Source organism: Schistocerca americana, chromosome 2 (genome assembly GCF_021461395.2).
Source record: "Schistocerca americana isolate TAMUIC-IGC-003095 chromosome 2, iqSchAmer2.1, whole genome shotgun sequence".
NCBI lineage: Eukaryota > Metazoa > Arthropoda > Insecta > Orthoptera > Acrididae > Schistocerca > Schistocerca americana.
Window position 1 is genome coordinate 839,201,526 of NC_060120.1, and position 26,513 is coordinate 839,228,038.

At 40.6% G+C, this 26,513-nt stretch overlaps 1 protein-coding gene across 1 annotated transcript in view; it reads left to right on the forward strand.

The window, feature by feature from the left end:
* Window positions 1-26,513, forward strand: part of LOC124594471 (glutamate receptor 2-like) — a 94,995-nt gene that overhangs the window by 57,304 nt on the left and 11,178 nt on the right. The window contains exons 6-7 of the mRNA XM_047132847.1: window positions 1,284-1,510; window positions 19,090-19,343. Of these exons, the coding sequence (XP_046988803.1) occupies window positions 1,284-1,510; window positions 19,090-19,343 (481 nt within the window). The remainder of the gene's footprint in view (window positions 1-1,283; window positions 1,511-19,089; window positions 19,344-26,513) is intronic.

A 26,513-nucleotide genomic window follows, 5' to 3' on the forward strand; every position in this document is an offset into this window, starting at 1 on the left:
GTGGTTGGGATGGGAGTGTTATTCAATCTGTATATTGAGCAAGCAGTAAAGGGAACAGAAGAAGAATTCGGAATAGGAATTGAAATACATGGAGAAGAAATAAAAACTTTGAGGTTCGCCGATGACATTATAATTCTGTCAGTGACAGCAAAGGACCTTGAAGAGCAGCTGAACGGATTGGACAGTGTCTTGAAAGTAGGATATAAGATGAACATAAAAAAAAGCAAAATGAGAATAATGGAATGTAGTCGAATTAAATCGGGTGATGCTGCGGGAATTGGATTAGGAAATGAGACGCTTAAAGTAGTAAAGGAGTTTTCTATTTGGGGAGCAAAATAACTGATTATGTCGAAGTAGAGAGGATATAAAATGTAGACTGGCAATGGCAAGGAAAGCGTTTTTGAGGAAGAGAAATTTGTTAACATCCGGTATAGATTTAAGTGTCACGAAGTCGTTTCTTAAAGTAATTGTATGGACTGTAGCCATATATGGAAGTGAAACACAGACGATAAATAGTTTAGACAAGAAGAGAATAGAAGCTTTCGAAATGTGGTGCTACATAAGACTGCTGAAGATTAGTTGGGTAGATCACATAACTAATGAGGAGGTATTGAATAGAATTGGAGAGAAGAGAAATTTGTGGCACAACTTAACTAGAAGAAGGGATCGGTTGGTAGGGCATATTCTGAGGCATCAAGGGATCACCAATTTAGTATTGGAGGACAGCGTGGAGGGTAAGAATCGTAGAGCGAGACCAAGAGATGAATGCACTAAGCAGATTCAGAAGGATGTAGGTTGCAGTAGGTACTGGAAGATGAAGAAGCTTGCAGAGGATAGAGTAGCATGGAGAGCTGCATCAAACCAGTCTCAGTAATAAAGACAACAACAACAACAACAACAACCAGTTAATTACGTGAATTCCGACAAAACGTTTCTCCACAATGAATCACACACCAGTAGGGTACAGAAATGCCTGCCACAGTCTAATTGACGAGAGAATTGCGCAATGACTGCTTCGATCTCTCAGTTCATCTTTAGTATACAGAATGGACCAAGAAGGAGCTATATTTTTGGGAGTCTCACATGAAACACGAATTGCTTCCCATGCATGAACCTATCATACCCATTTGATCTTAGCTATCATAATTTTGTCCTAAATTAACACAGTAATATGACTACTCGTAAACTATAACAATGAACAGGAAGCCTCACGTCCTAGCATATCTTCTTAAAACATTTCATGCTTGCCTTCACACTGCTTATGATTGTCAATGGGGTGACAGGTTGTGGCGGGGGTAGTGACACGAAGTGGCGTGACAGCGTGCGGACTTCTCTGTTGGTGGCGTCGATGTCTGCGATGGTGGTTTACACTGCCTATTGCGGCACCCTCACCGCCTCCCTGGCCACCCACCGGCTGAAGATGCCCTTCACAGACCTGCAGGGCCTACTGAGGGATGGATCCTACAAACTGCTGCTGACATACGCCTCTGGAGAGATGGCCCTTTTCGCTGTCAGTATGGTCCCAATATATATGCTTGTCATTCATTTTTGTGTGGGCTATGATACACTAATTTGTCAGAACTGGAGCACCAATAAGAAAAAATTTGCCTGGAAAGAACTTTGTAGCACGAATCATATACATGGCAATAAACATATAATTATAATTACATAAATGAAAATGACTGGAATACTCTCTTAGAAATTCTGAAGGTAACAGGAATAAATATAGCTAGCAATGAGATTCCTAAAATTTATGCAGCAGTTTGAATGCAGTTATAAGAGTCTAATGAGATGAAAGGGGAAAAGGAGAAGGTGTAGCGGAGAAGGGAGTAAGACAAGGCTGTTGCCAATCTGCCATGTTAGTCAACCTGAACGCTGAACAAGCGCTGAAGGAAACCAAGGAAGGACATGGAAAGGGCATTAGCGTTTAGGGATAAGAAATAAGTCATTGTTGTTTATCGATGATATTGTAAAGTACTTGGAAGATCAGTTGAGAAGAGAGATTGGTATCATACAAAGGGGTTATAAGATGAACATTAACAAAAGTAATACTATGGTAATTGAATGTAGTCGAATGAAATTAGGTGATGATAACGAATTTGATTAGTAAATGAGAGTCTTAAAGTAGTAGATGAATTTGGTTATTTATACAACAAAAAAACTGATGATAGCCAATGCACTGGGATCACATAGTACAGACTGTTAATATGAAGAAAAGTGTTTCTGAAAAAGAGAAATTTACTATCACGGAACATAAATATTAGATATTTGGAAGTCTATTTAGAAATTATTTGAGTAGAATGCGAATTTGGAGGACAGGAGTGATCGTTTATGGTAAATTGTGTTGTGGTGAGTTACCGATATATTACAGGATGAAATATGAAACATGAATTTCATGTTAAAGGTAAAAGCATCACAACTGTATAACGCAATCCCTCTAACGGATTTAAGGCAAAAGCTAGACAAACAATAAAAAAATTTAATGCAATATTGATAGATTGAGAAAATAATTATTATGAATTCCCAAACCCCACCCCTACACACAAATTCACAGAGAATTACAATCTATTCAATAATCTATTACACTGACAGCCCTACTTGTTTTCTCAGTAACAAACTGAATATGCTGCTGATCAAATTATATTTACATTTTAGAAAACTGTAGGACATTAGTTCACACTATGAAAGACATAAAAATTCCCCAGGAAGAAAAGTTTGTTTGATATAAGCAACCTATACACAAACATACCAGTAGCAGAAACAACAGAAATTATAAAGAGGAGCCTGATACACTATGGGAAGGTACCTACCATTGAGTCACACTAAATAATAAACTTATTAGAAATGATTCCACTAGAAAATTGTTTTAAATGCGAAAATAAAATTTACAAGTAAACTTATGCAGTAGCAGTGGACAACTGAATTGCCAGCGCAACTGTAGATATATGTATTAATACACTAGAAAAGAAACTATTCAGTTCGAATTTGCACCTTTTAAACACAGTTATTTACTGTCATAGATATGTAGATGGTAGAAGGTGATGACAATGACATCAACAATTAAACAGCTGGCATCCTCAAATTAAATTTACAATGGAATTAGAACAAAAAAGGTCAATGAAGTTTCCTAATATAACGATAAGTTGTAATAACAACTACCACAGCTGTGAAAGATATAGGAAACTCATCACAACAGACATTGTCATAAATGAACACTCCTGTCATCCAAATTCTCATGAATAATAAGCATTGCTGGAGAAAACTGTCAAACAAATATAAGTGCTATATAAATGCTATTATAAACGTGGCTGATAGCATGAGAAGGTAATCAAAAAGATATTCAAGGATGCAATATGTAATATTTGTTACTTCAAAACCCTGAGACGCAAAACAAGTAAGCATAAATATATATGTAAGCCATAAATTCTATATTGTATTACAGATGTAAGCAACATACTTTTATCGGACATTTTTACGAAAGAAATTGTATCATCATTGCAGGATTACTTGAAAATGCCGAAACGAACTCGTCATGATAGACATATAGCGAAGTAATAAAGTGCCAATTAAAGAAACAGCACAAAATTGGAACAATTTATGTAATATGTCGTTCTTCCGATAGTCAAATGCAACACAAAACCTAAAAAAATTGCTGTGTCTATCTCTTCTTCTCCTATTACAAAGCAGTTTCCTCATGCAACGTCTGAGCTGCGAGAGTTGTCTCCTACTCTCTTACATTTATCTATTAAAACTATAAGCCAACTTCATCCCAGGTATCGAATGCAAGTTGTTAAGATACTAATAAATCGGATGAACAAACTACGGAAATTTTTGGGCGCTATCTGTCTATTCTAGAGAAAAATTCAAAATCAGCAGTGCTCTTGCGGACAAACCTTGAAACACTCATTATTCACATGATAGTTGGACTCGGAAGTTGGCGGCAAAAAAGCCGTTCTACGCATGCGAATGATCACTCCATAGATATTCCTACTCTATGTTTATTTCACAGAATGCAGCATAGCAGATGCTGCCTCTTTCTGGAATATTGAAAGTGCTGTTCTACGATCTTTGAAACGATGACCAGTACAGCAAGCTTAGAGCAGAAAAGTTTTTATGATCTAAGGACGACTCTCTGAGTGCACCATTGCTTGACTAATCTTCAAAATTTACTCTTTCATTCGAGCTACCTCATGGCGTTTTAGAATTTAGCAATCTCAGATAAGAAACTACGTCAGTGGATTCTTTTCAGAAGGAACTATTCAACTGCACAAATTGTAAAATTTTGCGGTTTTAGCAACCATGGACACAATTTCCTTCCTGTAATTCTAATTGAGAACTTTACACAGCTTTCACTCATATTTGTAGTTACTTAAGCCAGTTTGAATACTTGATTTTTCTTCTGAACAATCTCAAAATTATACCATTCTTTTTGTCAATAATTACGTGTCAATTTTCTTTAAGTGGATCTCGACGTCATGTGGGCGCAAGAAATGGATTTTTTTTATTTAATAAAATTTTGTGATTCTTTCTGGTTCTAAAAATGTATAGTTTATATATAATATCCAATCATTTTCGTGTTTAAGTGCCTTTCTAAATCAGATACGGCACGTGAATGACAAGTTGTCGCACTAATGTCAGACACGAAACATTGCCTACAATGTTTAGTTATTCACTTTTGGCGCCGCTGTTTCCATAGCAACTCGTTTGTTTAATATCCTTAAAGAACATGTCGATTGTACTATGAACAGTGATTTTATTAGATATTGACTCTCATTAGTCCTCTGTGAGATTATAAAGTTGACCTTTTAATCAAATACACAATACATCACATTCCCAGGAACACACATTTTTAGGGACCCTTTATTCAGCGATGTACATAACGAAGATCAAGGAGAAAACAAACTATCATACATATATCACATCAAAGAGTAAAATATGAATGTTCCCAACACCCCTACAAGTTCTCGAAATGTCAATTCGTGAACTCTGAAAGTCCCACAGCTTGACAGCACCACTGATGTTTACCTTTAGGCAGTGCCTTTGTCAAAAAATCAGCTTGCTGCTTGTCGGTATTTACAGGTTTCACACTGAATTTTCCTGTTTTAATTAATTCACGAATATAGTGGTGCCTCACGTCAATGTGTTTTGTTCGAGCGTGATGCAAACCACTGTGAATCAGTGCAATGGCACCTCTATTGTCACAGCATGCACTTACTGGTTTTTCACTATGCGTAAAACACAATTCACGAGTCAATCCTTGAAGATATACCGCTTCTAGCGCTGCTGCCGATTGAGCCATATACTGAGCTTCTGTAGTTGATAGAGCGACGGTTTTTTGTCGGTTTGAAGTCCAGGAAACTGCTGTCCCAGCTAACTTGAAGATATAGCCGGCCGTTGATAGCCGCTGATGAAGGTCTGATGCATAATCGGCACCACAGAAACCTTCAATTTCAGTCGTTCCACTTTTTCGGAAAGTTAGTCCTACATTGACTGTGCCTTTAATGTATCGCATAATTCGTTTGACCGCTTCCCAGTGGATTTTCCTATAATTAGAATTGAATCTGCTTAGAACCCCCACAGCATATGCAATGTCCGGTCTTGTGCTTTGAGCTAAATACAGTAGTGATGCTACGGCTTGCTGTCAATTTATTTTCACATTTTTGCAGCTTTGAACCTGGTTCAAATGGATATGCAACCGGACTACAATCTACCATACCAAATTTCCTGTATATTTTTGCTGCATATTTGCTTTGATCAATACTAATCGTCCCTTGTTTCCTGTTTCGTTTTATTCTCGTGCCAAGACACCAACTAAATTCACCAAGCTCTCTCATCTTAAATTGATTCATTAATCCTTTCTTCAATTCTTTCTTCCACCTATTATTTCTATTAGAGAAAATGATCAAGTCGTCTACATAAACGGCTATAATGAGTTTGTTTTGTTTCTCAATTCTTAAGTAAATGCAAGAATCATATTCTGACTTCTTTAGGTTCATTTTATGTAATGTCACATCTAATTTCGTATTCCAGTCGCGTGACATCTGTTTTAGACCATAAATTGCCTTCTTCAGCTTACAAACCTCCATCTCCTCCCCCTTCTTCACGTAGCCTTCACGTTGACGAATGTAAACTCCTTCATCGAGATCACCATATAGGAATGCAGTTTGAACATCCATGTGTTCAATGTCAATATCAAATTCAGCTGATAAAGCTAACAGGATGCGAGGTGAAGAATGACGAACAACAGGCGAGAACGTTTCATCAAAGTCTATTCCTGGTATTTGGGAATAACCTTTCGCTACAAAACGAGCCTTATAACGTTCAATTTCACCATTTGACGTTTCTTTCACCTTGAACACCCATTTCTAATTAATTACCTTCGCCCTGGTGGTAAATCAGCCAAAATCCATGTTTCATTTTCAAGTAAAGATTTATATTCAATATCTAAGGCTTCCTTCCATTTTTCACAGTCATCTCAATTCATTGTTTCTTCATACGAATTTTCTTCAGAAATGCAAGCAAGACAAGCAAAATCACCATTAAAATATTTAGGAGGAGGAGGAGGAGGTTAGTGTTTAACGTCTCGTCGACAACGAGGTCATTAGAGACGGAGCGCAAGCTCGGGTTAGGGAAGGATGGGAAAGGAAATCTGCCGTGCCTTTCAAAATATTTAGTATTTGGTTTTCTTTCACGTGATGATTTTCTTAATTCTGGTTGCATTTCTGGCTGCGCAACTTCCGTATGACTATGTACGTTGCTATTTACTGTTTTCTCGGCGTCACTTTGTGCTAATTCAAGATAAACTGCATTTCTGTCAACTTCAGCAGGTTGTGTCAGTTCAGTTGCCTCTTCAATGATGTTAGGTGCTGGCGCTAGTTGACGACTGTCCATACGATTACTGTTTGGAATACTGTTTCTACAAGTGCACTTTGAGTTTTCGATGAATTGCACATCACGGGCTTTCACAATCGTCTTTGGTGAATTTGCATCAATCAGACGATATACTTTAGAATCATCGCAATATCCAACAAAGATAAGTTCCTTAGATTTGTCTTGTAATTTGGTCCTTTTTTCTTTTGGTATATGTACAAATACCACTCCGCAATTCCTCAGGAGTGACATTCTTAACAGCTTTTGTTGAAGATCGACTCTTCAAATAAATTGCTGTGTTTACAGCTTCAGCCAAAATGTTCTACTTAGACCTGCATCTGTTAACATTGATCTTGCTTTTTCAGTGATTGTCCGATTTAAGCGTTCTGCAACACCATTCTATTCTGGCGAGTAAGGAGTTGTTGTTTCATGTTGAATTCTATTAGTCTTTAAAAATAACTTCATGCGCCGATTGACGAACTCTTTTCCACTGTCTGTTCGAAGTATTTTGATTTTTCGACCAGTTTCATTTTCTACTCGTGCTTTGAATTCGATGAATGTGTCACAGACTTCTGTTGTTGATTTTAGCATATAACCAAAATATTTTCTTGACAGATCATCCGTAAAAGTGAGAAGATATCGTGAGCCTGCTCACGAAGCCAAGCTCATTGGTACACTAACATCAGAACGCACAATGTCAAGTAGAACTTTTGCTCTTCTACTTGATGTTTTAGGAAAAGGTTGTCGAGACTGTTTACATTTTATGCAGGGAATACACGGATCTAAAGTGAAGTTCGTCCAGTTCAGTCCATCAGCAATTTTTTCTTTTAATAAATGCATGCTTACACGATTCAAATGTCCCAATCTTCGATGCCAAAATTCATAACTGTCAATTTCTACAACATTTGCGTAATGATGCACTTCATGTAATCGATACATACCATTTATTTGAGTTGCAGTTGCTACTGGTGTTCCAGAAACAATTACATCACTTTTATTGCATACACCGCACGGTACATTGTCAAACAATATACACAATCCACGTCTTGTCATCTGACTAACCGACAGTAGGTTGTAAGCAAGGCTTGGAACATACGCACCATCATTAGCAGTTATCTATTTATTCTTGGCGTCACAAGTAACTCGAAGATGAACATCGCCTTCTCCAGTAGCCTGAAAATTAAGAAACTTTCTAGCGGATTAAAACTGTGTGCTGGACCGAGACTCGAACTCGGGACCTTTGCCTTTCGCGGGCAAGTGCTCTACCGACTGAGCTACCCAAGCAGGACTCACACCCCGTCCTCACAGCTTTACTTCTGCCTGTATCTCGTCTCCTACCTTCCAAACTTTACAGAAGCTCTCCTGCACACAGTTTTAATCTGCCAGGAAGATTCATATCAGCGCACACTCCGCTGCAGAGTGAAAATCTCATTCTGGAAACATCCCCCAGGCTGTGGCTAAGCCACGTCTCCGCAATATCCTTTCTTTCAGGAGTGCTAGTTCTGCATGATCGCAGGAGAGCTTCTGTAAAGTTTGGAAGGTAGGAGACGAGATACTGCCAGAAGTAAAGCTGTGAGGACGGGGCGTCAGTCGTGCTTGGGTAGCTCAGTAGGTAGAGCACTTGCCTGCTTAAGGCAAAGGTCCCGAGTTCGAGTCTCGGTCCGTCATACAGTTTTAATCTGCCAGGAAGTTTCATATCAGCGCACACTCCTCTGCAGAGTGAAAATCTCATTCTGGAAGCCTGAAGATTGCTATTATCTGCTAGTGTCACTTTAGCAACTGTGGTCGATTGGAAAGTGTTGAACGAGTCTCTTTGATTCATCATATGTCGTGAACACCCGAAATCCACATATCAGCCATCACTATGATGCGAAGATGCAGTTAGAACCAATAACACAGTTTCGTTTTCAGTTATCACTGCAACCGCAGAATTTGAACATTTATTTGGTTTCTTCTTTGTTCTACACTCATTCGCCTTGTGACCAGGTTTCTGACATTTATAACACTTAAAAGGCTTAATATTTCGCACATCACGTTGGATATTCGTCTTCTGGTGTTGGTGTCCTGCTTACTAGCTGCCAGCGCCGAATCTATGGTCTCATTTGTGGATGCAAACTGACGTTTCGTCGATTCTTGAATTAATCGCTGACTTATTAAATCACTAGTAATCTTGACACCCGAATTCTCAATTTCCATAATTAAGGGATAGAAATCTGCTGGAAGTCCACTTAGCATAATTGCAGCTACGAAATCATCGTCCATTTTCTTAGCAATGCTTCGAATTTGTTGAGCAAGTGACATAATTTTCGACAAATACGCCTCCATATTTTTCTCAGAAGCCAATCGTACATACATTAAGCGTTGTAACAGGCCAATATAACTAGATAAACTCTTATCTTCAAATGCAGATTGTAAATTTTGCCATGCTTTTTTAGCAGTCTTTGCTCCACAAAGTTTTGGATACACAGATGAATTTACAGATAAACTTAATTTCGATCATGCTTTCTGTACATTCTTCTCATCTTCGTCAGTGCTAGCAATTGTGTCCCATTGTCCCTCATGTTTCAGGTACATTTCCATCGTGAATTTCCAGTTGCTGTAGTTTGCCATACCGGTCAACTTTTCAAAATTAAACAGTGACTGTCAACTCAAAGCAATCTTGAATACGTTCAGATAGTTAAACAAATAAATCTTGAAAGTTTCTCTGTACAAAAAATAAAAAAAATATAAAAATAAAAATAAAAGAAATACGATATCAACACGTTGAACACACGCGAAAATTATGTAACCTTGATTTATCAGATTATTTCTTCGGTATGGAAAGTTCACTAATCTCTCCTATTAGATATTGACTCTAATTAGTCCTCTGTGAGATTATAAAGTTGACCTTTTAATCAAATACCCAATACACCATATTGCCAGGAACACACATTTTTTGAGACCATTTATTCAGCGATGTACATAACGAAGATCAAGGAGAAAACATAAACTATCATACATATAACACATCAAAGAGTAAAATGTGAATGTTCCAAACAGATTTATTGTAATCGATCTTTCTGTCGACTCAAGTAGATTACTTGGGTTTCAACTTTTTGTGACTGCGTATTTCAACCATTTTTCATCGTTAGGTTCCAAAACGAAGAAATCTAATTGTAGTCGTACATTTTATGGTAATTTAGTAATAGCAAGCTTGAGAGGCACCCACATGCCTTGCTCATACTGTGGCATCAAGCAGTCAGGCCTGCAAGATGAGTGGTCTGCCAAGCGAGTGGATTCATTCTTATTTATCGAGTAACATGTCTCCCCCCATGAACCATGGACCTTGCCGTTGGTGGGGAGGCTTGCGTGCCTCAACGATACAGATGGCCGTACCGTAGGTGCAACCACAATGGAGGGGTATCTGTTGAGAGGCCAGACAAACATGTGGTTCCTGAAGAGGGGCAGCAGCCTTTTCAGTAGTTGCAGGGGCAACAGTCTGGATGATTGACTGATCTGGCCTTGTAACATTAACCAAAACGGCCTTACTGTGCTGGTACTGCGAACGGCTGAAAGCAAGGGGAAACTACAGCCGTAATTTTTCCCGAGGACATGCAGCTTTACTGTATGATTAAATGATGATGGCGTCCTCTTGGGTAAAATATTCCGGAGGTAAAATAGTCCCCCATTCGGATCTCCGGGTGGGGACTACTCAAGAGGACGTCGTTATCAGGAGAAAGAAAACTGGCGTTCTACGGATCGGAGCGTGGAATGTCAGATCCCTTAATCGGGCAGGTAGGTTAGAAAATTTAAAAAGGGAAATGGATAGGTTAAAGTTAGATATAGTGGGAATTAGTGAAGTTCGGTGGCAGGAGGAACAAGACTTTTGGTCAGGTGATTACAGGGTTATAAATACAAAATCAAATAGGGGTAATGCAGGAGTAGATTTAATAATGAATAAAAAAATAGGAGTGCGGGTTAGCTACTACAAACAGCATAGTGAACGCATTATTGTGGCCAAGATAGACACAAAGCCCATGCCTACTATAGTAGTACAAGTTTATATGCCAAGTAGCTCTGCAGATGATGAAAAAATTGATGAAATGTATGATGACATAAAAGAAATTACTCAGGTAGTGAAGGTAGACGAAAATTTAATAGTCATGGGTGACTGGAATTCGAGTGTAGGAAAAGGGAGAGAAGGAAACATAGTAGGTGAATATGGATTGGGGGACAGAAATGAAAGAGGAAGCCGCCTGGTAGAATTTTGTGCAGAGCATAACTTAATAATAGCTAACACTTGCTTCAAGAATCATGAAAGAAGATTGTATACATGGAAGAACCCTGGATATACTAACAGGTATCAGATACATTATATAATGGTCAGACAGAGATTTAGGAACCAGGTTTTAAATTGTAAGACATTTCCAGGGGCAGATGTGGACTCTGACCACAATCTATTGGTTATGACCTGTAGATTAAAACTGAAGAAACTGCAAAAAGGTGGGAATTTAAGGAGATGGGACCTGGATAAACTGAAAGAACCAGAGATTGTACAGAGTTTCAGGGAGAGCATAAGGGAACAATTGACAGGAATGGGGGAAAGAAATACAGTAGAAGAAGAATGGGTAGCTTTGAGGGATGAAGTAGTGAAGGCAGCAGAGGATCAAGTAGGTAAAAAGGAGAGGGCTAATAGACATCCTTGGGTAACAGAAGAAATATTGAATTTAATTGATGAAAGGAGAAAATATAAAAATGCAGTAAATGAAGCAGGCAAAAAGGAATACAAACGTCTCAAAAATGAGATCGACAGGAAGTGCAAAATGGCTAAGCAGGGATGGCTAGAGGACAAATGTAAGGATGTAGAGGCTTGTCTCACTAGGGGTAAGGTAGATACTGCCTACAGGAAAATTAAAGAGACCTTTGGAGAGAAGAGAACCACTTGTATGAATATCAAGAGCTCAGATGGAAACCCAGTTCTAAGCAAAGAAGGGAAGGCAGAAAGGTGGAAGGAGTATATAGAGGGTTTATACAAGGGCGATGTACTTGAGGACAATATTATGGAAATGGAAGAGGATGTAGATGAAGACGAAATGGGAGATAAGATACTGCGTGAAGAGTTTGACAGAGCACTGAAAGACCTGAGTCGAAACAAGGCCCCGGGTGTAGACAACATACCATTAGAACTACTGACGGCCTTGGGAGAGCCAGTCATGACAAAACTCTACCATCTGGTGAGCAAGATGTATGAGACAGGTGAAATACCCTCAGACTTCAAGAAGAATATAATAATTCCAATCCCAAAGAAAGCAGGTGTTGACAGATGTGAAAATTACCGAACTATCAGTTTAATAAGTCACAGCTGCAAAATACTAACGCGAATTCTTTACAGACGAATGGAAAAACTGGTAGAAACGGACCTCGGGGAAGATCAGTTTGGATTCCGTAGAAATGTTGGAACACGTGAGGCAATACTAACCTTACGACTTATCTTAGAAAAAAGATTAAGAAAAGGCAAACCTACGTTTCTAGCATTTGTAGACTTAGAGAGAGCTTTTGACAATGTTAACTGGAATACTCTCTTTCAAATTCTGAAGGTGGCAGGTATAAAATACAGGGAGCGAAAGGCTATTTACAGTTTGTACAGAAATCAGATGGCAGTTATAAGAGTCGAGGGGCATGAAAGGGAAGCAGTGGTTGGGAAAGAAGTGAGACAGGGTTGTAGCCTCTCCCCGATGTTATTCAATCAGTATATTGAGCAAGCAGTAAAGGAAACAAAAGAAAAATTTGGAGTAGGTATTAAAATCCATGGAGAAGAAATAAAAACTTTGAGGTTCGCCGATGACATTGTAATTCTGTCAGAGACAGCAAAGGACTTGGAAGAGCAGTTGAACGGAATGGACAGTGTCTTGAAAGGAGGATATAAGATGAACATCAACAAAAGCAAAACGAGGATAATGGAATGTAGTCAAATTAAATCGGGTGATGCTGAGGGAATTAGATTAGGAAATGAGACACTTAAAGTAGTAAAGGAGTTTTGCTATTTGGGGAGTAAAATAACTGATGATGGTCGAAGTAGAGAGGATATAAAATGTAGACTGGCAATGGCAAGGAAATCGTTTCTGAAGAAGAGAAATTTGTTAACATCGAATATAGATTTAAGTGTCAGGAAGTCGTTTCTGAAAGTATTTGTATGGAGTGTAGCCATGTATGGAAGTGAAACATGGACGATAACTAGTTTGGACAAGAAGAGAATAGAAGCTTTCGAAATGTGGTGCTACAGAAGAATGCTGAAGATAAGGTGGGTGGATCACGTAACTAATGAGGAGGTATTGAATAGGATTGGGGAGAAGAGAAGTTTGTGGCACAGTTTGACTAGAAGAAGGGATCGGTTGGTAGGACATGTTTTGAGGCATCAAGGTCTCACAAATTTAGCATTGGAGGGCAGCATGGAGGGTAAAAATCGTAGAGGGAGACCAAGAGATGAATACACTAAGCAGATTCAGAAGGACGTAGGTTGCAGTAGGTACTGGGAGATGAAAAAGCTTGCACAGGATAGAGTAGCATGGAGAGCTTCATCAAACCAGTCTCAGGACTGAAGACCACAACAACAACAACATGAACTCTAGTACTCACAATTAAGTTACAAGTTATCCTCCTATATGAATAATACGCAACGGAAACATGCATCTGACTATCAGTAATTTACAGAACTCTGACTGTTCACTACGCACTGGCAATACCACATTTTCTTTCTTTTTTATTTAACGGCTTTTGTCAACACGTGGCCATCGCACTGAATATGAGTGGCGCACACCTTATAAATTCTGGATATCATGACAACATACAATTCGAAGGAAAAGGCCACCAATCTTTTTCTTTTCACTATCTTATTTATTCCGATAAATTCTATGACCTAAACACATAAATTCTATAACCTACAACAATAACACATGAGAAATTCCGCCCAGTGGGCATGGCTTTACATTGGTGATTCTCTACCTTATGGTCTCGTAATTATTTAACGCTACAGTGCACTTTCTGGATAGGATGGTGGATCTTTTATTATATCTCACACTTCGACTCTCACAATCATCATCACGAAACTTTCTTCCAGACCGAGCGGTACAAAAGGAACATGCATAACCCACTACCTCTGCAACTACCTAGCTACTCTCCCATGCAAACCACACATACCCAAATTACATGACATACACCACACTACAACATGGAATACAACACAGGGATTAGTCACAACATTATCACTTTCAGCTTTCCCACTTCAATTAATATTTATCCCAGTTTCACACGACACTGCCCCACTACGTAATTCTACTTTCCTACTATGAACTCTGGAGATATATGCACGTCTTTCTGTGCAATGCAAGCCAAGTGACGTTGCTGGATAGACGGCTGACTCACCTTGTTTCTCTCTCAGAGTATTATAGTTTGAATCAAACGTCACACGGAGACATATCTCGCAAAGTAATATTAAGAACATATTCATCACACACATGAGTCCTCAACTGATACCATGGACGAGTGCTTCTCTTTATCCTTTGTCTCATACACAGATTGAGACTCACACAGTACTCACCACGTGGAAGTACTCGTCTCTAATTTCTAGTCCAGCACACGCCATTTCTTAAATATTTCAACTTATGGTACACACGCTATTTCTTAAATATTTCAACTTATTGTACACACGCTAGTAATTCAGCTTAACTTAAGCACACAGAAGTATTTCAACTTATTGCTACACGTGGTTTCATTGTGACCATTGGTCACTTCCGAAGATTACTATGATCCCATTAATATTACCTGCCTGACATTTAATTCTCCCCACAAAAGTTCCTGAAATAGAGAAATTATTATTTCAAACTACTCTTAAATATTCCACATGCATACCATGTCTCCACTCTTTTGTCTTTACGGAGCACACCTAAGACAGGTCTTAACAACACAAGATCCAGCGGCAGAGTGCTGAAACATGGCCGTTCTTCAGGTCCTCTCGCACCTCTGCTGAAGTGGGGGAGCACCTTGCTACCGTATTGGTTAGCCACATTTCAGGCACTCAAAGCTCAGGTAAATTTCATCTCTTTGGTCCCACCAAAGGTGGCCAAAGGATCGTCTCAAAGATGATCATATATTCACATTCACTATCTGCGGTTAGCAAACGACCATACATTCATTCATATCACAGATCTCACCAAACTGGATGTAGGGATTTATTTGATGGGAGTGCACATGTGATCAATTAAATAAATAAATTGTCATTCTTTCCCACACTGGTATCCGGCTTCACTGTATTAATTGAAATTGAGTTATTTTACAAAAAAATGTGTTGTTCTGACAAAAATAATGAAGTATGTCGTACCTATTTTCAATGTCGGGCGGTACTGTACCCTTTCAAGCTATCAGAATTGATTTCATCTGTTGCTAAATGTAAATACTGTAACAGTGAAAAAGCCTTGAGATTCAGTGAAGACGTAGGTTAAGTAAGAGAAAAGGCCTATCCAGTAAAAATGTCGTGGAATGTCAAGTGTGTGAAGTAGCGAAATGTACAATGACATCTCCTAAAACACGCACAATATGTAATGAAGTGAATATTCGCCTAGCTTATGCCATGAGGTGTATTGGGAATGGAAGGAAAGCAGTCCAGGTATTCTGCGCTATGATGAATCTCCCACTGTCAACTGCTTAATGTGGGAGGTATTATAAAAGTTTGCATAACGCCATAACAGAACTCAGTGAAGCATCTGTGCAAATAATAGCGAAAGAAACTATAGACATTTGTCAGTCTGCTGATATTGTTGCTGCATTGCACTGTTCCTGGCAGAAGCGAAGCCACACGTAACTGAAAGGAGTCATCACAGCTATCTCCGTAAATACAGGTAAGATGCTGGACCATGAATGTTCGACAAAAAATGGCAAAAGTTGTGCCAATAAGGTAAATGAACACAAACGTGACAAAAACTTTGAAGATTTCAGTGGTGGTAAGAAATTCAGGGTTGCAGCCTTATTTTTAGTAGTTCAGTTGCTATAAGTGATGTGTGATACATTCACTATCTTGGTGATGGTGATACTAAAGACTTTAATAGAGTTGTTGCTAAACTGTATGGTGAAACTGAAATTAAGGAAATGGAATGTATAGGACACATGAAGAAGAGAATGGGGACAAGTCTTAGGAAACTCTGTAAGGACATGACAGGAAAAATCTCTCTGATGGCGAAGCAGTTGGTGGACAAGGCAGATTCGCTAAATCAGAAATAGGAAACCTCACAAAATATTATGATCTAGCCATCAGGAGAAACAGCGAAAACGTCAGTAAGATGAGAAAAGGAATTTTGGGTTACTATGTTGGTGTGCATCCACAGCAAGGCCCCCACCCATATGAATCTGTTCACGGTGCATGTATAATAGATGTGAAGAAAATGGACATAATATTATAGCTCTTGCTTGCACAGCGAATCATGTTATTAAACAATGTATTAATTATTTTAAGCTGGAGCATGTCACATGTTTTTCAGTTATTAAATGAAAAACATTTTTTGAAAAATGCATAGAACAACAGATTGCTCAATATTCATGGTTTACTGTTTCAGCAAGTTAATAATTAAAAGAACAAAATTTATTTTGCCTTTTGTTAGAAATAGCCTGGAAGTACAGTGTACATAAAATAAAAATTACGTGTAACTTAACGCATAAGATAAAAACGAATATTCAGTGCAATATGTATTCTACAGTATTTAAATTTTCTTCACATGGAGGTACAATATACTAATTATTTGGTTTCATTCCAGTATCTATTATAGTTTTTGAGTTATTACATTTCAAAATACTAGTAAAAACTACAGGTCATGATGTCCAGGTCCCTAAAACACGTCCCCAAAATGAGGTTATCTTCTGCAGCAGGGTCTAAATTTTTTTATCTTTCATCACACGATATCTTTCTAATCCACATTGTTTTCTGTCTCATACACTCATTCAATGCTAACAGCAAACATGTTGGGCATTACTGCTTACATTAAAGTAAGCCTTTAAAACCAAGTACCAAATTAGAATAAACCTTTAAATTTGGATAATATAAGCCGAAAAGAAAATATTATTAGGTTTTACACAAACTCAATTACAATGTGTGAGCTATTCGATCACCTGTCAGACGTTAAATATATTGGTACTTGTTCGAGCAATCCGCTTCTTCTCCTGAGGTGCCATATGCTAATATCACTCCCAATGCTTACTCCCCACAACAGACAGCCCTTATACCTGACCTCCTCTCCAGCAGACTGAATATTGCATATCATCTCTTCATTTTCTGCTTTAATGTCCACTGATTTTCTAAAATCTGAATGCTTTTACCCTCGCTAGGGGAGTGGAGGGGAAAACATAGATTAAAATCATACAGAATGTGCTATCTAAGTTACTTTCTGTAGATAAAATACAGATAAGAAGAGATTAGCACAAGTTCTAAAGACATGGTATATGGTATTAAACCAGTCAAAAGACTTAAACTGGAATTAAGTTACCCTTTACAGTGATATGTGTATCTCCCTTGTTATAGTCAGTGGTATACGTACAACTAAGTGTGTTATTTGTTGTAGAATGAAAGATGTGCACAAACGAAAAGAAGGTTACAGTTATATGTAAAAACTGTTAATAAGAGTGTTATAACTACAGTTCATGTGAAATAATTCAGCTATAAGTAATTGTCATTGACACTGATACACCGATCTCACAGCGTAGGAAGAGAGTAGATGGCTTTAGTGTAGAAACTCCTGGGTTGCTGACAGATCCAGTTTTCATTGGTGTCATGCACTTCCTGGTCACAGGTGGACCTCTGACGTCACAGAGATCGTTTAATGGTGCTGAAAATTTGTGAGTCAAACAGGGATATTTGGGGGCTGTAAGGAGGATGTTCCAAGACCACCCATCGAAATTTCTGAAGGAGCTCGAGGTCATTCTTGGTCACAAGTGGTCTATTGTGCTGCATTCGAGAGTTTTCCCTGCGCTTATTCGTGATGTCCTATCTTCATGATATCCTATTTCAGCCTCGACAATGTGTTTCAGTGATCGGCATTACCTTTTGCACCCCTTATTCGTCGAAAAAGAAACTGAACTTTATTTTCCCAGCCTTTGGAGCAGAGTGGCCATTTCTTGTACAAAAGGAGGCGGGATGTGGCACCCCATGTAGATCCATTTGGAGGTAGAGTTGAAGTGGCGACATAGTATTTTATGACATGCCACAATCTGAGTAATGAAATCCATCCCTGGCTCCGCGTATCTCAGCACATGGGTCAGTCAAACACCCATTCTCGCCGTCTTCTGATTTTCCGAAAGATTCTTGGTTTCCCACTGTGCACTACCTTTGTGATAATGAAGCATCTCGTGGTTTATGTGATACAGAGATCCTTTGCTTATGGACAGTTAACAGCTATACCACGTGTGGTAATCTAGCGATTCGTCCGTATGAATTCCTCCACAACTGAAATCATGGCACTGGTGGTGACAGCCTGTGCCAGCGCAAGGCATGGCATACCCTTGATGTTTAAACGTCCCGCCTTGTTCTCAGTACACCTCTTCCATTTTTTTCAAGATTTGTGGAGCATGTTGGATTCTGCAAAGAAATTAGATGATCGTCCTTTGTGGTCATGGCGGAGGGCGGGGGGGGGGGGGGGGGGGTGGCAAGGGTCAGGGGGAAATCCATCATGCAAGGAACTGCCGAAACAATTCTCCGGCCGGAAATGAACATATTTCTTTGAAGTTGTTAACGCTGCTTGTGCACCTCCAATACCATACACGCAGTGTGTCGACACATTCATTGACTGGGATTACACAGAATGCCACTACAGCGGAGGACTTCTTTTCGACTGGGCATGCCTTTTATTATTGCTATCTTTGTCAGACCTATGAAAGACCAATTTGTTGGTATAGAGATCAGTGGCCGGCCGCGGTGTCCGAGCGGTTCTAGGCGCTTCAGTCCGGAGTCACGCGGCTCCTACGGTCGCGGGTTCGAATCCCGCCTCAGGCATGGATATGTGTGATGTCCTTAGGTTAATTAGTTTTAAGTAGTTCTAAGTCTAGGGGACTGATGGCCTCAGATGTTAAGTCCTATAGTGCTTAGAGCCATATGAACCATTTGAGAGAGACCAATAGTGACACCAATATTTTCTGAAACTATGAGTTAAATTTTTGAGTTCTACTTCCGATGATAACATTCTTTAATTTATTTCAATACAGAATGCTAGTGACGCAGTTCTCTCGTCGGTATACGAGAAGCACGTCGAGAAAGAAAAGATTCCAGTACGCAACAAGGAATTGTTTGATAGACTATGCAGCTCGCATAAAAATGCAGCAATGATAACAGAAGTTATCTACAGAGGATACAAGAGGCTTGCAAAATGTCCTACAGTAAGCACTCAGGAGCACATAAATATTCAGACGGCTATCGCCCTCAGGAAAAGAAGCCCTTATCGGGAACTGATTAATTACCAGTAAGTATTTTTTTAACATGTTACAATCTATAAGTCACTTCATTTTCACACCATATTCAAATTTGGGTAACCATAGGCAGTGTGGGGAAGGTGTTACGTAAACAGTTGTATATTCGTTTAGTACTTTCTTTCCTCATTTTTGGATGTGATAATTTATGGTACAAGCTGTTGCTAGCCTTATGAATTTCTCAATCATTTTATATGTTCTTTGCGTCTGTGCTATTAGATGATCAGGGGCTGATTGGGGGGGCTATTACTTTTTAATGCTCTAAGGTACACTGTATACCTGGTTCTAAAATTCCTACGTGTTTGTCCCACATACACAAACTGATAGACATGAAAAATTACGATACTGCATGCATGCCATTCTATCATACTTTTTACAAACACAGGCACTGCAATACAGTATTTATCCGCCGATACCAGGCTAACGACTTTCCATTGAATGCCTCCCCTGTACGAGAATTACAGTAAGTGTTCGAGTGCAGGTTAATGACACATATACAATGAAATTTGAGCCTGGCCGTGAAGCGTGCATGGATAGCCGGAATGGTTAAGGCGACCGCTCGCGACAAGCGGGAAAATCTGGTGTCGAATCCCGCTCCAGAATAAATTTTCGGTGTCATCGTTACATTCTACAGTTGGAGGATTCCCGCATCCGCAGCTATGAATCGATTTCCTGCAATTACAAATTAATTTGCAGATACCATGCTGGCCATGTTTATTATTGTAAGTGGTTTGTCTACCAAGTCTGATCTGTATCACAGTATTAGTTCGGTATGGTACAGTATGTTGCACCCTTGTCTCTTCATTATGTTGTCCACCCTAGTTGTGACTGGTGCTGTGTGTCATTATGTGCCATTTTTTGATTACGGTCTACTGGATTATTGTGTGTTGTGTTGTATCTGTCTGTGTGCATGTTTCCTGGTTGTGTGTCGTCTGTTTCTGTATTTTGCTGTTTATTTTATCTTCTGTCTTTGCATGACCACATAGGAACACTAAACAGAATAAAGCAAATTCCACAGCATAATTTTTCGGAATGCGTACCTCACTTCTGAGATAGTTGTGCCCATAAATGCCATGGTTACAAGATACTGTTATTAAGAACGCCATCAAATGTTGCTTCCTCCACGCAGATGTGTGGAATTTAATGTGCTATACGCTTATAGTTCTTTTACCACAATGTGGGTAACAAACGCACAAGTGACGAAGATAGCTAATACCTAAGTCATGAAACAAAGTTATCATTTCAAAAATAAAAACTGCCTGAGCATGAAAATCACTTTCCTCAAGAAATTCACAGCGGCTGTGGATCAATTTGTATACAGAAAAGACTGTTGTTGTTGAAGTCATTGACTGCTAGTGATGCCCGCAAGAAGTTCCATCCAAGAATAACATTATGAGTAAGTTCTGTTAAAACGACAAATCCGAAAGGCTGTGTTCTGTCGTTGATAGTCATCCTTGCAATACACATACCTGTCTGTTGAAAGTATTTCCTATTTGGGACCTTGAGCACTATCGCTTTCATATAACGGAAAATAGTCTTCTTTAGTTGGTGAAGATAAGCATTCCTTTATACGACCTGCCAGGGTAGCCGAGAATGCTGACGTGCTGCTTCCTGGACTAGGGTAGACGCTCTGGCCTCGGATCGAATCCGCCCGGCGGATTAACGACGAGGGCCAGTGTGCCGGCCAGCCTGGATGTGGTTTTTAGGCGGTTTTCCACATCCTGCTAGGTGAATACCGGGCTGGTCCCCACGTTCCGCCTCAGTTATACAGCTCGCAGACATCTGAACACATTCACACTATTCCATGGATTACACTAGATGCAGACAGTTGGGTACACTAATTCCTTCCCAGGGCGTATGGGGTGGCGACAGGAAGGACATCCGGCCACGCCTTAGCATTAACATGCCACATCCAATTAACCAGCAGACCCCGCTAGTCGGGAGAGAGAGAGTGAGTGAGAGAGAGAGAGAGAGAGAGAGAGAGAGAGAGAGAGAGAAGCATCCCTTTATACAGGAAAGGAAGCCCCTGAATTGGCTAGCATCTGGACGGATTAGCTGTCAATGATCACATCGATGAAATTTTTTGACTCCTTTGTAACTGTCGTCCATGGATTATTTCAGCTGAAGCGGCCTCACATCTATAGATGGTCACAGTGGCTAGTTATCCTCAAACAGGAAACCAGGCGAAAGGCTGGTTGTGGTACCACATATTGGTACCACACTATGGGTGTCAAAGCTGGCAATGCAAGTTTCTGTCAGACACTGGTAGCAGTCGTATGGGATCTAGGGGACCCAGTGGAACGTGCCCGCTGAACCACACCTCCACTGGCTCACACGACAAACGGTCTCTCTGCATCTGCAATATAGAATGGCCGTCGGCAGACACACACCCCCATTTGTGACCAGAGCGACTTCCCTACGTGATGCTATACAGACGCCGCCTGTTTGCGGTTCTGACACCATCGTTCGTGCTTTAGTTGAGAGAATCTCATCCTTGTTGCTATTGCATCAGACGGACTCTGTTTCTTACTGCATTATTTGTAATGAGAAATACAAGTTAAGTAAATCTTCTGTTTACTATTATAACTTGTTCACTAATCAGTTCTGCTCCTGTCCAACTTTTCTATGAAGACAGTTGCCACATCACGCTGTAGCCCACCTCTGCTTACCGTTGAGTACGAAGTCGTGCACGACACTGGTACCCCTGCAAGGCAATGGGATCTGACTACAGCGTGTTGAGGAACAGCTTAGTCATGGGTACGGCGAAGGGCTTCGTCAACAGGTCGACTACAGTTGTCTGCAGTTGGCCGGCGGAATAGGACTCTAGTGATGCGTGACTTTTGCGCCATAATAATCGTCGAAAAGTTACTTTCTTTCTTTTCAGCAGTGCACATGTTCAGGATGTCCACAGTGGTAACATACCGATGGGTTGTTCTCCGTCCCACAAATGTTGTTCTTCTGCATGGATTTATACAGGGCAGAGGAACTGGTTGCTTCCAAGAAATTGAGTTGTCGTTCGACAGCTCTGGTATAAGCCTGAGTTGGCGGCCTCCATCACCGAGCGAGGTGGCGCTGTGGATAGCACACTGGACTCGTATTCTGGACGACGACGGTTCAATCCCGTGTCCGGCCATCCTGATTTAGGTTTTCCATGATTTCCCTATATCGCTCCAGGCAAATGCCGGGATGTTTCCTCTGAAAGGGCACGGCCGACTTCCTTCCCCATCCTTCCCTAATCCGATGAGACCGATGACCTCGCAGTTTGGTCTCTTCCCCAAAAGAACCCAACCTCCAGCCGCGGCGTCCGTCATTCATGGGGCATTGGACTGGTGGCGGAGATTGGCGCCAAAGACTAATGCATCTCTTACTCAACATTCTCTGTTACCTCTTGACGTACTGAGTCGACAGTCGTGACTGCTATCACTCGTGCAGTCGGTCCTACACTTCTGGTTGCCATAAACTACTGTTTCTCTTCTCTTACGACGTGGTACATGCTCTCTTCCACAACTGCCACAGGAGCCACATTCTGGAGCAGTCACACGTCTTTCATCCCACTCTTTTTTTGTTTTGGTTCCTCGATGCGCCGACATCACTCGTTGAATTCCTCTGTTGTTTCGACATTATTTATCAGAAGAGCCAGTTACGTGTCTTTTGCGATTCCTTTCATCAAGTATGAGATATTTATTGGCTTCTGTGTTATTTGTACTCACAGGGAAATAATGCTACTATTTTTAGATGTTTTGGTACAATGAAAGTCAGATGGGCGTCTCGGTCACCCTCTGTGCCTTAAGCCGACCTACACTGACTTATGTCAGTTGTAATTTAAGTGCAGCTGCTCATAGAAGTGCAATGTGGGATGCAATTGTTGTATAGCACTGAGTCTTGGTAGATATGCTTATCCGTTGATGTGGAACCAATTTAGGCGGGAAAAAATGAGTCTCTATTTCGGCCACCAGGAGCAAATCTGGCCACTGTGAGTCCAATAAGGACGTACAGCAGTTTCCCATATGTAATGGATAAGGGATGGAATGCGAGCAGCAAAGATCAAACAAGGGAGAAAGGCATAACAGTGATTTTATTATTAACCGCCGCTTACACAATATGTTGAATATTAGCATCAGAGACGTCGACGAGATGCTGTAAATCGCCAGATTTGCGCCTAGTGACCAAAATTTGAACTAATTTTTTCCCAGCTTAAATCGGTGCCACGTTAACGCTTTAGCATATTACTAACTTACGCTGCAATACAATACTTCAGCCTATACTGAACCTCCTTGAGCAGCTGCACTTTAATTATAACCAGCGTGGAGAACTTCCACCATCCAGAGGAGAAGAAAGTAGATTTAAATGCAGTGATGTGCAGGGCTGAAACTGTTTCTGACGAGGACCATCTTAATTCTGAAATTAATCATCTGTAGCACGTGTTCCGAAAGACTGCCAGAGTTCACGTGGTACAAAAAGTCAGCGCTCTCCAAGAAACGTAAACGTGAAAAAGACAGAAAATCATGTGATGATCCACCGATGGTGGTTCTTCCGTTCGCGGGGTTACATCTAGCACAACAAGCATAGTCCTGGGAAGACTAGGAATAAGACGTATTTTCTGACCACCGAAGAATATGAAGGAGACGATGGACCTGGTTAGTGACAGTCTCTGCCTCACATGGCTGGGATTTTTAATATTCCCTGTGAGTGCGGAGTAGCTAAAACAGTCAGTTCATTAATATCGTTTCCTATTGCTGTGCAGAACAACACCACATCATTAAAAATCGAGAACTTGAGAAAATTGCAACTACTTAACACAGCCTCACAAGCAGACAAAAAGTGTCTCACTCAGTAGGCATACTGACTTGTTACAATCAACTGCCTTTGTATGTACAACATTATTGTAACGGATCCAAAACCGCTACCAGGTTCGAAGCAAACACAGGGAGTTTGCACACCTACGGCAACTCGCTGGCGGACAATGCGACCTATTGTTCTTCGAGGAGGGACGAAACGCGGCCTGTCCTTAGCATCAAGTAGCATGTTCGCCAGTGACGTCAGGAGGTGATAAAGTCGACTTGCAAACTCTTTGATACAGTTCCAAATGCACCGTTAGCACCATTCGACGGAGCACACTTCTCTCAGCTTCCTGTGCTGGCGCGATTTTGTTATCCGAGCCACTAAGATGTCCCATTCCGCCATCCATATTATTCCAAGAGGACTCGTAATAATTTCGTTTCATTTACAAATTTGTTGTAAGGGTAGCAAATCGGTGGAAAAATTTTCTCGTCAGTATAACTGTATTTATATTTTTGTCAAACGTAAATAAAGTTTAGATTTAATGCTAACATTGTGGCGCTTGGGAAACTGACTAGCATACTGCGTTTTTTTGCATTACTACGGCTGTAATGTTGATGTTTACTATATGTATGAATGTTATTTCTAAGAACCTTGAGTATAGATGTTGTGTTTCAAGGTAACTGAGTGTTTTGGTTCTTGATACCGCAATTTTCTAAGCGTTGTTGTATCCGATACATTCTGGACAGTGAGAAGTGGCTCATCACATAGTTTCTAGGTTGTGGAGTACGACTGAAAATGAATAGCATACATAATGTACAAGGTACAGAATTTTCTCATTTTTTCGATTAGTTTTAGCTTGCTTTAGACTAGAACGACGCATAACAATTTTCACTATTGTGCAAAACAAACGACAGTTTAAGAGGGCATTCCCACAATGTCAATCGAAGCAGAAGGGTCAGAGAAGTGCTTTTCAACTATGAAACTTGTTGTGACTTGGCAAGACAGCCAAGCCACTAGGAGGTGAAGCCGAAAGACACGCGTTTAAGCTCACGCAGGCTGGTGTGAGGTCTGGAACAGGACAAGGTAATGAATATAGCCAATAACGTACGTAGCTGCTGGAATACTTAACTTTAATCCATAATTGGTGAACATCGGTCTGTCGGTACATGCATCACAAGATAAATAGCAAATGATAATGGCGCCTTGCTAGGTCGTAGCAAATGACGTAGCTAAAGGCTATGCTAACTATCGTCTCGGCAAATGAGAGCGTAATTTGTCAGTGAACCATCGCTAGCAAAGTCGGCTGTACAACTGGGTCGAGTGCTAGGAAGTCTCTCTAGACCTGCCGTGTGACAGTGGCGACACGCGGGTCCGACGTATACTAACGGACCGCGGCCGATTTAAAGGCTACCACCTAGCAAGTGTGTTGTCTTTCGGTGACACCACAAACTAAAGCAACAAACCGCTATTTTCCCGTCCTCTGTCTAATTCACGATGTAATCATGCAAACAGTCAACAGATGTCGTTACCATCGTGTTCTGTACGGAAGATGGCATTCCGATCAACGGGAATCACGCCAGCAACGACGTCAGGGCTCTTATCAAGCGGGCTAGTCTTTGCAGGGTAGTCGCACATCCACAGTCGCTGTGTACACCGTCACAGACGGTGCAGAGCAGGCGGCTACAGGCTGTTTGCTGTAGGGGGCCGTAGCAAGAATGGAAGCGGAACAGTCGATAACTGATGTGTCCTGATGGCTTAATGTGAATCGTTCTGTTGCTTCTCGGATGAGGCGACAGTTTGTAGAGGCCGAAACTCTATACCGGAGTCCAGGACAGGGCCGCCCACCTGTGACATCAGAAAGAGTTGACCGTTATTTGGCTGTAAGAGTACTGCACTGCAACTGGCATCTGATCTCGCAGCATACCTTGGACGTGTTTTATCGTGAGAACGCTGTACAGAAGGGTTCAGCAGAGTGGCCTTTAATGGTGGAGACCTGCTGTCTGTTTACCTCTGGCGTGTCTTCACAGAAGGGAACGTCTAGAGTGGAGCCGTCACATTCCATCTGGATGGTCGAACGGTGGGCCAATGTTTTTTTCACAGATGAGTTGCGATTTGGGAATGATTCTCGACGGATTCGTATCTGGAGGGCACACGGAACACGATTATGGCACCCAAACATTGTGGAAAGAGACCGATATTGAGGAGGATCCCCAATGCTGTGGGCAAGGATTATGTTGACCTTTCAAACACCTCTTCATGAAATTGTACCAATGAATCAGGTACCGTGAGGAGATCTTGGGATCTCATGTGCAGTTTTTTCGAGACGCTGTGGGCCCCGATGTCATATTTATGGACGATTATTCTCGACGTCACAAGAGCAC